General features: G+C 40.7%; 1 protein-coding gene across 3 annotated transcripts in view; it reads left to right on the forward strand.

Annotated features, from left to right (window-relative positions):
* HECW1 (HECT, C2 and WW domain containing E3 ubiquitin protein ligase 1) overlaps nt 1-15301 on the forward strand; it is a 163951-nt gene that overhangs the window by 102657 nt on the left and 45993 nt on the right. For 2 of the 3 annotated variants that reach the window (XM_070424743.1, XM_070424742.1), the window contains exons 10-14: nt 3334-3435; nt 8141-8291; nt 9681-9823; nt 11660-11781; nt 13137-13322. In XM_070424743.1, the coding sequence (XP_070280844.1) occupies nt 3334-3435; nt 8141-8291; nt 9681-9823; nt 11660-11781; nt 13137-13322 (704 nt within the window). The remainder of the gene's footprint in view (nt 1-3333; nt 3436-8140; nt 8292-9680; nt 9824-11659; nt 11782-13136; nt 13323-15301) is intronic. The other variant, XM_070424744.1, reaches the window with a different exon arrangement.

The raw sequence follows: 15301 nt of genomic DNA on the forward strand, positions 1-15301 counted from the left end.
TGAATATCTTCTTTGTTCTGGGCCCAATGCTCTATGCTGGGTGCAGGAAAACAGACCAGCGTCAGACAGCATATGGAAATATTCAATAATTAAACACAGTTAAAAATAATTACCATATAAAGAGATTTGGGGGAACACATACATAAAAGAGCATAACTAGGAGCTGGCAGGAATATTTTAGACTAGAGGTCGGCAAACTTTTTCCATAAAGGGCCAGGTAGTAAATATTTTAGGCTTTGTGACGCAAGAGGCAAAATCTAGCAACTATTCACACCCAAAGGCTATTTTTCTAACACTTTTACATTTTAAAATGTAATCATTCTTACCTCAGAAACATGCAAAAATGAAGTTGGATTTGTTATTTGTCAACCATTGTAGCCTATGGGGTATATTTTGACCACCTTGTTGGAAGACAATCCACACACAGTTCATTGAAAATTAGCTCAGCATACACTATCCATGCCCTTATCCATCAGGGGAAAGCTGTTCCTCACAGAAAGGTGCTTCAGGGCCATAGCAGAAATCTTTGCAGTGCAACTTCTAAAGAAATGTCTAAATTCCTGAATTCTGCAGGCTGTAAACTCAGAAAAGGTTAAGAAGAACCTGAACACTTTCCTATGGTGATCACCAGGGGCAATACGAAGATTTCTGAGAGGAACTGTTGATCTCATGAAAGCTGCACATGTGTTAGCATGTGACTTCTTTGCAGCCAGTCTTCCCTCCATCAATAGTGAGTCCTGAGCTAAGGGTGTCCGTGTTGTGGATCTGTCCCTCACTGGCATTTGCTCTAAGAAAGCAGGGCTTTGACGTAACCCACCTAATATGTGCATGTGGGCCCTGTTCTCCCATTAGAATCACTATTGCCCCTTGCCGTGACTTCTCAAGTTGCAAATTCTTTCACTGCCTAGGCCACGGTAAACTGCGCACATGCCCAGGTAGATGAGTCTACAGCAGCTTATGGAGGATGTATTCTTTATCTTTATCTACTTTTTGTTTCTTTTCCCTTTTATAAAATCCTCCTTCTTAAACCTCAACATAAAATAGTTTTTAAAAACTTTCTTAAGATCAGATTATAAGAGCACTGTAATGTGATTATGACCTCAGGCCCTGGAGATTGGGTTGATTATATCCAGTCCCACCACTTCCTAGCCATGATACCGTAGCCAAGTTACGTAACTGCTCCATGCTTATTTGTAAAACGGGTGTGAATGTAGAATCTACCTCAAAGGGTTATTGGAAGGACTAAATGAGGGTATGTGTAAAGCCCTCAGCCTCCCCTTGAGTGAGGCTTCTTCGAGGCAGATAAGCAGTGAGACTAACTTTTCAAGTGGAATATATTTCCCTCTTGGAAGGTCTAGATGTTCTGAACACTTGCTTTGTGTCTGAGGCAAGGGTGATGGTGTGGCGCGTCAGCCTCTTGCCGAACAAAATCCTTCGCCTCTTCTGTGTGCTCCATCCTTTCAGTTGGCTGAGCTGTGTCAGTCATGTGACTGCATTTGCTTGGGGTTCACAAGCAGATAGGGTCAGCTCCATTAACCCCTGCAAGCAGCAATATTCCACTAGCTTGGAGGAGTGATTAATCTGATTGGTTGAATTAATTCCAGGAGGTAAGTTTGTTCTTTTTTTTTTTTCAAGAAACTAAATTAAAAGCACAGAAGCTGATGACATAACAACTGTACCATTGTTTTTGGTTTCTGACATGAAGCATATGTAACAACAGACATGAGTGTGAGATCCACTAAAAAACAGAGCACATCTTTGAAACAGGAATCAGTTCCCAAGGAGCTGTGCACTGACACCAGGGGCACACACCTTCCTTGGCTTTCCTCAAAGTCTCAGAGACCCCAAGCATTTGAGTAACAGAGCTCACACGAGAAATTGTGTCATATGTTTAAACTTAGAAGGGCCCTTTGTTCTGAAATACCTCTCTGTTTTTGTTTTTCTGTTAGCGATAGGAATGACACTGCTAAATTAAAACCATCTAACTTCCTTCCTAATTGATTTATTTTACTTTTTATCAGTTCTATGGATCTAGAGTTAGAAGAAATAATCATCCTGTCCATGTTTGGGCATTCTGGAAAATATTTGAAACTTGAAATCCCACAAAGATCTTAACTGCTGTTTTTTACAGTTTCTCTCCTTTTTGACCTAAGGGATAATGGAACACTTAATGTTTGCATCAGCCAAGAAGGACAGAAGAAGGAAAAGCTCTGACCTTTGTCCTCTGGCCAATATGGGCTATTGCAATAAAGCCAGGATCATGTGAGGTAGGAAGGGGAGGAGACACCAGTCTGAATGGAAGCTGTCTCCTGGCCCGTGGGCCTGTAGCTCTCCAAAGACCAAGAGCAATTACTTTTGCAATTGCTGATGCTGTAGGCCTCCCATCCACATGGCGACTCTACACACAGTGTTACCGGAATCTGAGAACATCATGAAATAGGAGCACCATTTTAGATCATTGTTCAGTTCATTATAAGCCTGACCGACAATATTATTAGATATGCCTGTAATAATTGGGGCATGCATTCTGTGGATATGTTTATCTCTAAAATGTGTCCATGTTCGTCTCTCTTCTTCCTCCTATCTTACTTCTGTGTTTCAAGTTTTCTTGTTTCCGTCTTCCTACCTTTTATCTACTTCTTTTGTCTTTTGTCCTTTTCTCTTTCCAGAACACTCTGGCTTTTCTGATTCTTCCTCAAAATCACCTGCAACAATCACAAAATCCCATGGTTCCTTCCCACCCCACCCCCACCCCCAACCCCAACCATTAATTTCTATACTAAAGGAATTTACCTTCTTGACCCACCGCTTCCTTAACCCCATCTTGGAAAGACACCGTCTAAGTTTCATCCCAAAAACAAAATCTGAAAAACAGCCTCTTGGCAGCCCTCTGATGAAACCTATTCAAACAAGAGCAATGATTTTGCACTGGCCCACTGAACTGTCATGGGACCTCAGAAATGCTGCCCTGCCCTCAAACAGGCCTATTTCTTTGGCTGGGCTCAAGTCAGGCTCTGCTAATTTTCTTTCTGACGCCACCTTTCTATCAAGATAATTCAGGTGGTTACAGAATCAGACCTTGATCCGACATATTGGTCTATGTGGTATAGATCATTGTCATGAAGTGTTTGGCTATGTTCTTTGGAGTTTAAAAAAAATAATTAACTCTGTTCCTTCTTTCATGAATGACTGTGATTATAGTAAATGGACACAAAAATAGATTGCCCATTCTTTGGAATTTTTTCTATAGCAATTTGTTTTACGGTCCTGGTTTTTTTAACACGTTGCCATAGCAATGAGTGAACCTGAATGTCTTGACTATCTTGTCCATAGGTGAATGTCCTATACTCCATAATTCCCAGCCAGTAAACCAGCTTCCTTCCTTGAGGCCTGAACATCATCACTACCCAACAATCGATGAGCCTCTTCCACCAAGTAAGCTTTAGTTTTTAAACTCTATGTCTTAACTCTTCCTACCAAATCTAAACAGGTCAGTATGAACTTGTGTGTAAACATCCGAACTCTTCCTCAGCTCCATAGCTTACACTGTTATAAAAAACCAACATGGCACCTACTATAAAAATTGTTTGGGTTTTTTAACTAATGGTTTCAGGATGTGATCTGGAAAAGATAACCTAGTGCTCCTCAACTTCTGAAATGGAGAGCATTTCTTAATAAGTACTTGCAAACTGTTCATAATCCTTAAGTCCCAAATTTTACTATTTCATATTTTAAAATTTGCAGTTCAAGATTGAATAGTCCTACTGTTCGCCATTGCACCTGTTATGTAACAAGCATCTCCATATAATAAAACATTTCAACTCGTTAGGACCCATGAACTTGCATTTTCCTTGCTATAGCTTGCATCGATAGGGGACAGCCTCCAATTTCTTCTGTAGTTCTTAGGGTTGTTCAGAAAAACATCGTCTTCTTTAGGGATAGCATTCAATATCATTTTCTCCTGATAACTGTAATAAGCAATAATTATCCAACTAGTCATTTGAACTTGGGAAAATCATTTACTCTCTCAGAGACTCAGTTTTCTTATTTGTAAAGAAAAGCTTTAATTTCCTCACTAAATGCTAGATTTGGAGTAGGGAGTCTCTAGATATCATTCTATCCTTAACCTTATAATAATCCATTATAATAAATTTGCAAGAAGGAACTGACACCCCACTTAACATCACATATGTTCACGAGTTCTGTAATATCTCTGTTTTGGTTTAGGCTTGCTTTTCAAGCAAAGATAACCTTTAAGATTTGATAAATTCTATAGATCTTTCCAGGATACTAAGTGTCAATGTTTCCTTACATTCTGTTGCTTGTGCTTACATTAAGTGGTAACAGTTTTGAGAAGGAAAATTGCGTATCCCTTAATTCATCTATTCTTGCTAATGTGATATATTTTTCATTTACACCATTTTTCTCTGAGTCAGTTGTAATTTATCAGTTAGAAAACAGTGAATACCTTTAATATGTAGACATTTAAAAGAAAGCCATTTTGGGGAGGTAGGCCAAGCCAAACATTATATTCTTTAACTATTGACACCTGATTTCTTTATTTATTTATACATTGACTTATGGGTATTCCATAAATGAATAGTAAAATTTCAGTGCCACTATAGATACTTCCTAGTTGACACTTACCTGATAAATATTTATAGCATGTTTTCTCCAGGGAAAGAACACTTGCCCCACAACAAATAACCTATCAGTGCATATGTACATGAGTTGACTTCCAATCCATGCAAGAATAATTACTAGTTATACTAGATATTATAAAAAATGAATATATAAGTCTAATTTAAATAATTGCATCAGCAGGTTTAAATAATGGAAATAACAGATAGGTTTTGATTTTCTATTCATGTGATACTTTAAAATATTAGAAAAGTTTATAGTGAAGCCTAATAACTGAATTTACTTAGATAATCTCAAATAGTACATGGATGATCTCACTCGTTCAACAAATATTCATGGAATCCTTACTCTGTGTGAGGTATCAAACAGACAAAGGTCTCTGCCCTCATGGAGTTTACAGTCTAGTCTGGCAGAGACAGATAATAAAACAATTTTTTTAAAAGAGGAAATAATATAACATGTTTGAAGATGACAAGTGCTACCAAAAAACAGAAGCAGAGCAGGGTAAGGACATCTGGAGTTGGTGGTGGTAGCTGGTTTGCCATTTTAAATAGGGTGATTAGGTAAGCTTCATTGAGGAGGCAACATTTGATGCTAGACTTAGAGGAGGCAAAAGAGTAATCCAGGCAAGTATTGAGGAGGGCGAGCTTTCTGAAAAAACTTACAGCCTGCCTAGTGGGTTTGAGGAACAGCAAGGAGACCAGTGTGTCTGGAGTAGGTGATGACATCAAGGAGATACTGGAACCCAGATCACATAGGGCCTGGTAGACCTCTTAAGGACTTTGGCTTTGACTCTGGATGAAAGAAGGGCACTGCAGGGTTTCAAACAGAGAAGAGGTGTTGTCTGACATAGGTATTAAAGGCTTTCCTGTGGTTACTGTGTTGGCATTAAATTGTGAGAAGGAAAGATGGAAGCATGAGACCCAACAAAAGTTTACTGCAGTGACCCAGGTAAGAGATAATGGTGGCTTGGGCCAGTGGGGAGCCAGAGAGGTGATGAGGAGTAGCCAGATTCTGGACATGTATTTTGTGGGTAGATTTGCTGACAGATTGGAAGTGATGTGTAAGAGAAAGATAGAAGTCAAGAATGTCCTCAAGAATTTTCACCTGGAAGGATGGACTTGCTTTAACTCAGATGGGAAGGGAAGGCTGCAGACAGAGCAGGTTTGGCTGGGAAAACTCTGAAGCTTGGTTTTGATCGCATTATATTTGAGATGTCACCCAGGTAGTGATAGCAAGTAGGCAATGGGATGTGTGACTGAATTTCAAGAGAAAAATCAAGACTACAAACATGGTATTGAAATTGTTAAAAAGAAAAAAAAGGATAATTTCACTGTTGCTAGTATAGTAACTAAAAATGACACTTTATTAGGCTCTACATTGTTCTTAGTCTGCATGGAAAATATATAATTGAGCATATGATAGGTGCTTCAGCTACACATGAATTGATGAAAATAAATTATTCTAACTTGCCCCGGCATCAGTAAGCTGTCATTTTCAGGAGCTGTTCAGGCCTCACATTGCCAAGTCCAGCAGGACATGCTGAGGCCTGAAGTTCCATTTGGAAATTTTCTCTTCATACAATATGGTTTATAAAATATGTGAAAGTTAATTCTTAACAAAGCAACTCATAAAACATGCTTATGCGCTCTAATTCTACTTTATTATTTTCTGAATATTTATAAAAGTATATGATTAGCACTGTGTATCCCATATATTGACAAAAGGACCTATCTGTCTGGCTTTTATCTTTTTATATTAGTGATTTGGAAATACTGAAACTTGCAGAGAGAAATTATTGCTGCACCATTCTCTAGGTGTGTTTTTTTCCTTAGAGAATTTATGAAACTAGAAAGAATCTTTTCTTTACTTTGAGTGCCTGGAGGGCAAGGGTGTGTTACTCACGGATGAGCCCTCAGGACCTGGCATAGTTTCTAGTTCATAGTGAATGCTAAGAGGAGTTTGTTCAACTGAATTGAATAGCACAATACTCTTTTAAGGTTAATACTCATTTTTTGTTGGATTCAAGAAAAAGAAAGTGTCTGATTGCTACTAGTTTAGGAATCACGGAAATTTCAAAAGTTTTGGTTCAAGATTAATTAATTATCTAGTAGTTACATATACACACAATTTTATCAACAAGCTCACTAACATTTACAACTAACGGTTGATAACTGGATTATCTAGAAGTTAATTTTAATCAAAACCTCCTAGACTTTATTTATGCAATCTGACATTTTTCCTTCATTTTGTTTTCCAAGTTAAATTTAGTGTTTTCTAGTATTTTGATTTTCTTCAGGCATTTTAGCAATTCCTCAGTTAAATGTCAGACATAAGCAATAATATTCACAAACATATGCCGTGCACCTATAAAACCATAAATATACTAAATATATTGAGTTTTTTTATTTAAAAAAATTGAGAGTTGCTATGTCATTACCTGAATGATAATTTTTCAATAGAATTATTAGTATTTGATCTACTCCCAGAGCTATGGCTTTTCTCACTTAAAAGGCTGAATGGTTTCCCTCCATTTGAAATTATTTTTGCTTTTTCTTCAGTATAACTTTTCAGCATAATTTCATCATGAAGCTTCTATTTCCACCACATTTTTACATGTGAACTCTAAAAGCTTTGCCCATTTTGGTATAGCAGATATTGCTTTTTCATGTTCAGCTCATATATGTATATATTACTGCCAGCTCTTTCAGCTTTGAGGACTTTTTCATCTACCCCTCCCTACCCAGCCCCTACATCTATTATGTCGTGTATAACTATTTCCATCTTTAATTTGGCTATTGTTTAAATTTGAGAAGCAAAGGAACTTATATTTACCTTGGGCTCCCTCTACTGTTTGGGATGCTGGCTTATCAACAAAGAGGTATTTAAAAGATGATGTTTGTTAATAGTTGTTATCAGTTTTGCTTTATTTTGGTCAAGAAATATTTGGCAGCCACAGTGGGTTGAATATACACTGTCAATTTACAACTTATCAAAAGGATGGTTTGAAATCCTAGGTATCAAATCCCCCTCAAGAGAAATGACAATCAACTAAAGTTGCCAGGTATTAGATGGAGATCATCTAAATTTGCACATACAGTATTTTATAACTATAGTTAAAACTGGTTTTAACTACAATCTTCTGGCTGTCATTTGAGTAGCCAACAAGACTGACAGGATGAAAAGATTTAAAGAAAGAAATAAAATACACATTAGACATTTTCTTGAGAAATTATTAAAATTTAACATAGGTCATAGTTGAGGTACTACAGTTACAGTTTAAAATGGCCCAGCAGAGAATATGAACCCAGTAGGCTCTTTTCTGGAATGTCAATGCCATTCCAATGCCTCAGAAGTCATGGCAGGTTCTGTGGGCAGGGTTGGCCTTTGGCTAGTTACCAACGGTGAGTTCTATCGTAAAGGACCTGGAGGTGGCATCTGTTTCATGTGGATCAGTGTCTGTCCTTGTTTTTCATTTGGCCTTTCTATTACATGCTAGACTGGGAAGCTCGCATTGACAGCCATGGGCGGGTCTTCTATGTGGACCACGTGAACCGCACGACCACCTGGCAGCGTCCAACTGCAGCAGCCACCCCGGATGGGATGCGGAGATCAGGGTCCATCCAGCAGATGGAGCAACTCAACAAGCGGTTGGTGATCAGCATGCAAAGAGCCCCTGTAAACCAGAAACAAGAATGGCAGCTAAAGAAAAACCCCGGGACGCTTTTCTGCTCTGACTGCATGAGGAGGCTAGAGATTAATTTTACATCTTAAGAAAGTCATGCATAGTAGGTACTTAGAAAGCCAGACTTAGAATTTGGTGGCAAGAGATGAGCTAAGCCTGAGGGTCATTTAAAGGTGAAGAATCCTCTGAACTTCTTGATGGCCCAGGTTTGAAAACAGGTGTGCTTAATCAAGAGGCTCATGGAGTCCCACTCCCCCATCTTTGGTATTCACTGAGGGTGTCAGTTTTCCGTGAACTCTCTAGAAATAGTACACAAAATTATACTTGCAGGCACATTTTCTGCAGCTCAAGTTGGAGAACTAATACCATTCAAACTGCTGCCAGTAGCAACCAACTAAGTGCTCTCTGCCTCCCCTCAGCGGGTCTCCTAGCCCTGCCTGAGGTCCATATATCCTGATGCCACCACCAAGCTTTTCAGAATTCTCCAAGGGTGGACTCTTAGGGACATGTTATTTTCTCTATGGTTTTTTTCTGCAAGCTCCCCAACAAGTTCATACTCTGATTTCAAAATATACTTTAGGTGTCTCCTCATCTGTGTTCACATACCTCTTACACGTCTAGGACAGCCTTTTCACATCGCTAGAGTCATGGTTTATGTAGAGTTCCATCTTGATTGTGTGGGTTTAGAGTGTGATATCATAATCTAATTTCCTCTTTGATCTGAAAGTCCAGGACAGAGCCTGGGCACATTGGAAAAGTTAGTAAATATTTAGTAGGTACCTGGCAAAGTGGCTAACTGGCTGGCCAACTGACTAAATCCCCAATTTGGGAAGAAAAATAAAATGATCCTTCAAATAAGCAGAAAACATTTGTCTGCCAACATATTTATTTTTTGCCAGCATGATTTTATTTCCACATATCTGCTGGTCATATCAGTTTCTTGTCAAGTAAAAGTAAGTGAGTAGAACTATTCTTCTAGTTTGTTAGTACAATAATGCAGAGGTGATTTGATATCTTAATTGTAACATTTTAAGTTACTTCCCATGGCCTTATTTTAGACTTAGTAAGGGTATAGGCTATTTTTTTTTATAATTCGTTATTATTTATGTTGGTTTTTTTAGAAGTCACCATACTTGAAACTTATCCTATCTCACAAAACAAACAGAAGTCAAACCATCCAGAGACACTTGTCTTACTAGTTGCTTTGGCTCTCTTGTGGGAATTTTAAGCATTTTTTTCCAGGCGTCCAAGACAACATTTTCCAGATTTCCCCAGTAATCTGATTCAAAGCACCAGCCCCAAACAAGCCAACAAACAAAAGTTAACTCCTGTCTTTCCATTTTCTGATGCAAAGGTACCAAAATATTCAGCGAACCATTGCCACAGAGAGGCCGGAAGAAGATTCTAGTAGCCAAAGTTGTGAGCAAGTCCCAGCAGGAGGCGGCGGAGGAGGTGGTGAGAGTGACTCAGACACTGAATCTTCTCAGTTGAGCTTAGGTATGGGAGGAGGGGTCCCTAGACTTCTGGGATGGCATCCAGGGGCTGTGTGACAGAGTGTGTGAGGCCCTTGTAGTATGGCGCTGTGCACTCGGGGAAAGAAAGCAATGGGACGAATGGAGGTCAGGACAGAGGGGAAAGAGGCAGGGCGCAACAAAGTAAAGCAAACAGAAGTTTCCCACCAGGAACTGAGGAAGCAATGGGTTCACATAGAGAGAATGCCAGCACTATGGCTGGGGGACATGAGGCAGATGAAGTCTGCGGACTCAGAGCTGGGTTTGCTATGTACTTGGGCATCAAGGCAATTTTTTCAGCATCTTGATTTCTAGTTAGGTTCATTTATTTCTTGTAGTCTGTGGATTTTCTACTTATAAATAAAACACGCAATCAAAATTCATGGTCTACTTCAAAAGAACCACATAACTACACTATAAATAGGAATAATTAGTTGTTAGCTTTAGGAATAAAATATAGTTCCCCTTGAGGGAAAAACCTGGGAATAAAGACATTTTCTAGACATGGTTATGCACACCACCCAAGAGCCTTTTTTTTACCAAATATTGTAGGGTAGGTGTCCATCAGGGGTCTGGTGGTCATTTCTTAGAACTCAAATGAGGATATTCAAAAGGCATAGGAGACTGACTTTCACTTTTTATACCTGTGATGACATAAGAGGATCACAGTGACATACTAATCATCCAGTTTTTAAAGTTGAGTTGTGATGGAAATTTTATTTGCAAAAACAAGGCTCAGAAAATAGTCTGAGCAAACAAGCATGTGTTTCTGTCCTCCCAGGTCTCAGCTCTTACAACAATGCAAAATAGTGGACATTTTCATGCACTCTTTTGAATGCATATACTAGTATACAGTTCTACCAACAATTTTAATTGCCTTCATTTTATTCATTTTACCAGATATACTAACTTAACTGACTAGTTTAGGATTTTCTAGTATTAATTTCATAGTTCAGCCTTCTGGGAGAGATGTGGTAAAGTGGTTGAGCAATGAGAAACATGAGAAAAAAAGGAGCAAAGGAATTTATTTCTGGGTTTGGTATCACATATGTTGGCATTTGCTATGTAACAAACCACCCCAAAGCTTAGTAGCTTAAATTCACAGCCATGCATTTATCCAGTGGTCCTGCAGAGAGGCAATTGGAGCAGAGTTCAGCAAGGTGGCTCCTCAGATGCCACTGGGCTCCCCCATCTGTCCTTGGTCCGCTATCCAATCAGCCATGACCCGTCTGCCCTGAGAGGGCCTCAGCTGGGGCTGCTTGTTCCTGCTCCCCAGGGCTTCTCCTCTTGCGCAGGGCTAGCCCATGTTTGTTCTCATGATGGTGGCAGAGTTCAGAGTGAGAGTGGGGACACAGAAGCTTCTTGAAACCTTGGCTCCAAGCCTCTGCTAGATTGTGTTCGTTAAAGCCAGACACATGGCCAGCTCGATTCAACAAGGGGAGAAGCTGCAAAGTCTCATGCAGATGGGTGTGGGTGCAGGGAAGGAAAAAATTGTGGTCCTTTCTGCAAACTATCATACCTATGATTAGCAATTTGTAAAGAAAATTTTAAAAAGTAATTGGCATAAAAGGGACAAGATATTTAAGGACTTGAGCCTAACTGAAGTTCTACAGAAACACTCCTAGAAATAATGGTTCTTACCTGACGTACACAAGGTGGTATGACTCCTGGTCAGATCACTGACTCCTAGTCAGATTACTATTAAAAACAGCCCACTCCAGCTGTGCAGGTAAAGGTGTGTGTGCTGCTGGTATGCAGAGAAAAGTGCAGTGTTTGAAATGACTCTTTCAATGCGCTCTGTGCTTTGCTTCACCTTTTCCAGATCTGAGGAGAGAAGGGTCACTTTCTCCGGTGAACTCACAAAAAATCACCTTGCTGCTGCAGTCGCCTGCGGTCAAGTTTATCACCAATCCTGAGTTCTTCACTGTACTGCATGCCAATTATGTGAGTGCTCCCGAAATGCAGAGTGGGCCTGGCCTGGCTTCCATCAAGACCAAAAACACAACTTTGCCAAGTTGTTTGATACCTGAACGAGGGTAGAATTTTCTTGCCTGAAAGAGTAGAATTTTTAACCCAGGCGAGAATAAAGAAAACTGCTCAGTCCACTCTTTTCATTCTGTGCATTTTCCAAAAAGGGAAAGAGCTGGATGGGGAAAAGCTGTTTACCCTTCAGGTTTTTGTCAGTGTCAGTGTGTTCGTGTCAGTGAAAGTGCTTCGGTAGAAGTGTGGGAGAAAGACTGGGGACTAAGACTGGAGACTGATTCAACCATTCTAGTGAGAGATGACGAAGGCCTGCTAAGTCAGGGGCTGGCCTCGTGGAAAGGAATGACTCATTTCAGGAGACATTTCTGCGTGGAATCAGTAGCGGTGCTTTGGACCACTGTGATTGAGGGGGGTGGGAGATGAGGACTCAGGAAAGTCTGAGTCCTTTTTGCTTTGAGCACCTGAGTTAGGTGGTGACTCCATTAGGCGGGTCCGGTAGTTTGATGAGATGACAAAGTTTGTGTCATGGAAGGAGGAGAGCAGGTTTTAGCAGGTTATATTTGAGAAGCCGCTGGGACATTCAGTGGTTAGAGCCAGAGCAGCTGCCCTGTGGTGCAGGCATGAATGCTGAAGGGGCACAAGGATGCCAGATCCTGGGCACCAGGGGACTTGGGCCAGCAGGAGCTACACCGTGCCTGCTTGCTCCAGCTTTCCTTTTCTCACATGCACACATCATCCCCGTGAGCCATAAAACTGTCATTTGCACAATGAGAAATTCCTGAAACTTTTTTTTGTTTTTCTCATCCCCTACCCCTCACGTGCAAACATTTCTACAGAGGAATCAAAGGAGTGATGGACCCTGAAGTCCTGCCTTAAATCCCAGGAACCTTAAATGAATGCTCTTTGTTGTAGACAGCTAAAGGAGCTCAGGCAGACCTGTGCAGTCAGAGAGGATCCATGGAGGAGAGAGAGGAAAGAGACTCAAAGAGGTCAAGAAAGATTCAAAAAAAGCCAATGGCTGAGAGAGGAAGGAAGGAGGAGGGAGGGGAGCCTTTGGGATGCACAGGGAGGTGGACTGTGTCCCAGGCTGTGGAGCAGCAGGTAGAGTAGGGATCACAAACAGGGCTGTGTGTGTTTACAGCTGCTCATGTAATTTTTTAGCAAGATTTCTGCTTCTGAGGCTGCCTCCTCGAGGCTCACAATAAATAACTGTTTAGAAATCACATTATATCACATTAAGGTTCTCAAACTGTGCTTGATCTGTGTTTTTTCTAATCCTCCACTCCCTACCCCAACTGGCTCTGACCCCATCTCAGAATGCTTACCGCGTCTTCACCAGTAGCACCTGCTTAAAGCACATGATTCTGAAAGTCCGGCGGGATGCACGCAATTTTGAACGCTACCAGCATAACCGGGACTTGGTGAATTTCATCAACATGTTTGCAGACACACGTCTGGAATTGCCTCGGGGCTGGGAGATCAAAACGGACCAGCAGGGAAAGGTGAGTGTGACTGTGTGGCCCTTTCATCACGGGGGCCCTTTCCTTGAAAGGAAAGACACTGTGAAAGTGAGGAGGGAGGTTGATGAGGAGAGGAGAGCCTATGAGCCTGGGATGTGCCATTGGCTCCCAGGAGGCAGGGAGGAGGAACTGTCCACAGCAGGGTTTCTGTCCTGTGCACTGGAGTGTGTTTAGCAGCACCCCTGACTTCTGCCCACTGAGCACCCCCACCAAGTTTGGACCTTACTATATATGCCCCCTGGGGAGCAAAATCACCCCCATTTGAGAACTACTGTCTACATCTCTTTACATTTAGGTTTGGAATTTGAAACCAGATTCTGTTCAATCACCTTCCACTGTTTGCCTCCTTAGACAGCTAACTCTCAGAGAACAAAATTATTCGTTAAATGGGAGTGACATTATTAGATTACTCACTGCGATTTCACTAGTAAGCCTTCAGTTCTCCTTAAAGCAGCCTGGCAAACAGTGATGGGGCACATTGAGTTTGTGCCATGTTAACTGCCTGCATTTTGCCTTTGTGTGACCTTAACCAAAACTGGTCCTTCCCGGCAATGCTTTAGACGCTTAATTGGGTTTGCTAAAGGGAGAATGTTTTTTCTTAATCATCATCATTCATCTCAATGTATTTACAAGACAGGCCAACGTTTACTAAAGAACTGTCCCTGTGTAATCTTTTGTGAACTTTGGTGGAGAGAACCCCTCCCTGTTTTAGGGTCAAAGGAAACAGAAGTTTCTACCAGCAGACATGTCTCTCACTAGGCAACTGAATTACTCCATTTTTTCCCTTTGTGATTGTGAACCTGCAAAGCCATAGTTCCCCGGAGTGAGTTGATGTCCCCAGAGTGATACTGTCATAAAAACAGTACCACTGGGAGCTATAAACCCGTTCCCATAAACCGCTTAGCATTCCTCAGCACCTGAACTCTCTAGGTTGTGTGAGGAAAAAAACTGTGTCCACTAATGCAAGTCCATGAGTACAAGGAAGCTCTATGACCAGCTCCTCTGTACTCAGGGATTAAATGGGGGTGGGGGGATTCCTTGAACAGCAGATCTCCTCATTTACTGGATGTGGCCTCCACTGGGAGAATGACAGTGATTTATATACTATGAGGACTTGCTGGGATGTGTTAGGGTGGGAAATGAAGCTTGAGCCAGAACAGAAAGTAAAGGATCAGTGCTGGGGTGCACCTGCCTATCTCAGGGGTCTGCGGTGGCGGCCATGATTGCATTTATTGTTTAACCAAGATGCCAAGGGACACCACTTTAAGTCAGTGAACAGAAAGGCAGTGTTTATTATGCAAGAGCACAGACTAATGCAAGCCATTTGCCTATCCTTGGATTTTCAAGAATGAAGCTCTCGTATCAGGAAACAAACAGCAGAGGCCCAGGGAATGCAGAGAGGCCCCAGATGCAGTCAGCCCTGGTCCCCCATGATCCACACACTGCCTCCTACTCATCACTAGAGCAGAAAGCAAAGCAGCTGAGACATGTACCTAGAGGCTGTCTTTATTCCATTGTATATTCTTGCCTCTTTTTTATCATATATTAATTGACTGTATAAGTGTGGGTTTATTTCTGGGCACTTTATTCTGTTCCATTGATCTATATGTCTGTTTTTATGACAGTACCATGCTTTTTTGATTTCTATAATCTTGAAATATAGCTTAATATCAGATAGCCTCTAACTTCAGTCTTCTTTCTCAAGATCGCTGTGGCTATTTGTAGTCTTTTTTTGTTATACATAAATTTTGGGGTTATTTGTTTTAGTTCTGTGAAATACTCCATTAGTATTTTTCAGAGAACTGAAAGTAATCATTATGCACCCATCAATCTGAATACTATATGCTTATTAAAATTCTATGTTAAAAGAAAATTTAATAACTTAGGGAAATGCTTATAAAATAATAGGCAAAAAGATTTACAACAAAATTATTGTTAATGTGGGGGAAAATGTATATATG

The sequence above is a fragment of the Myotis yumanensis genome, unplaced genomic scaffold, assembly GCF_028538775.1.
Source record: "Myotis yumanensis isolate MYYU_CA2020_CCGP unplaced genomic scaffold, mMyoYum1.0.hap1 SCAF_9, whole genome shotgun sequence".
Lineage (NCBI taxonomy): Eukaryota > Metazoa > Chordata > Mammalia > Chiroptera > Vespertilionidae > Myotis > Myotis yumanensis.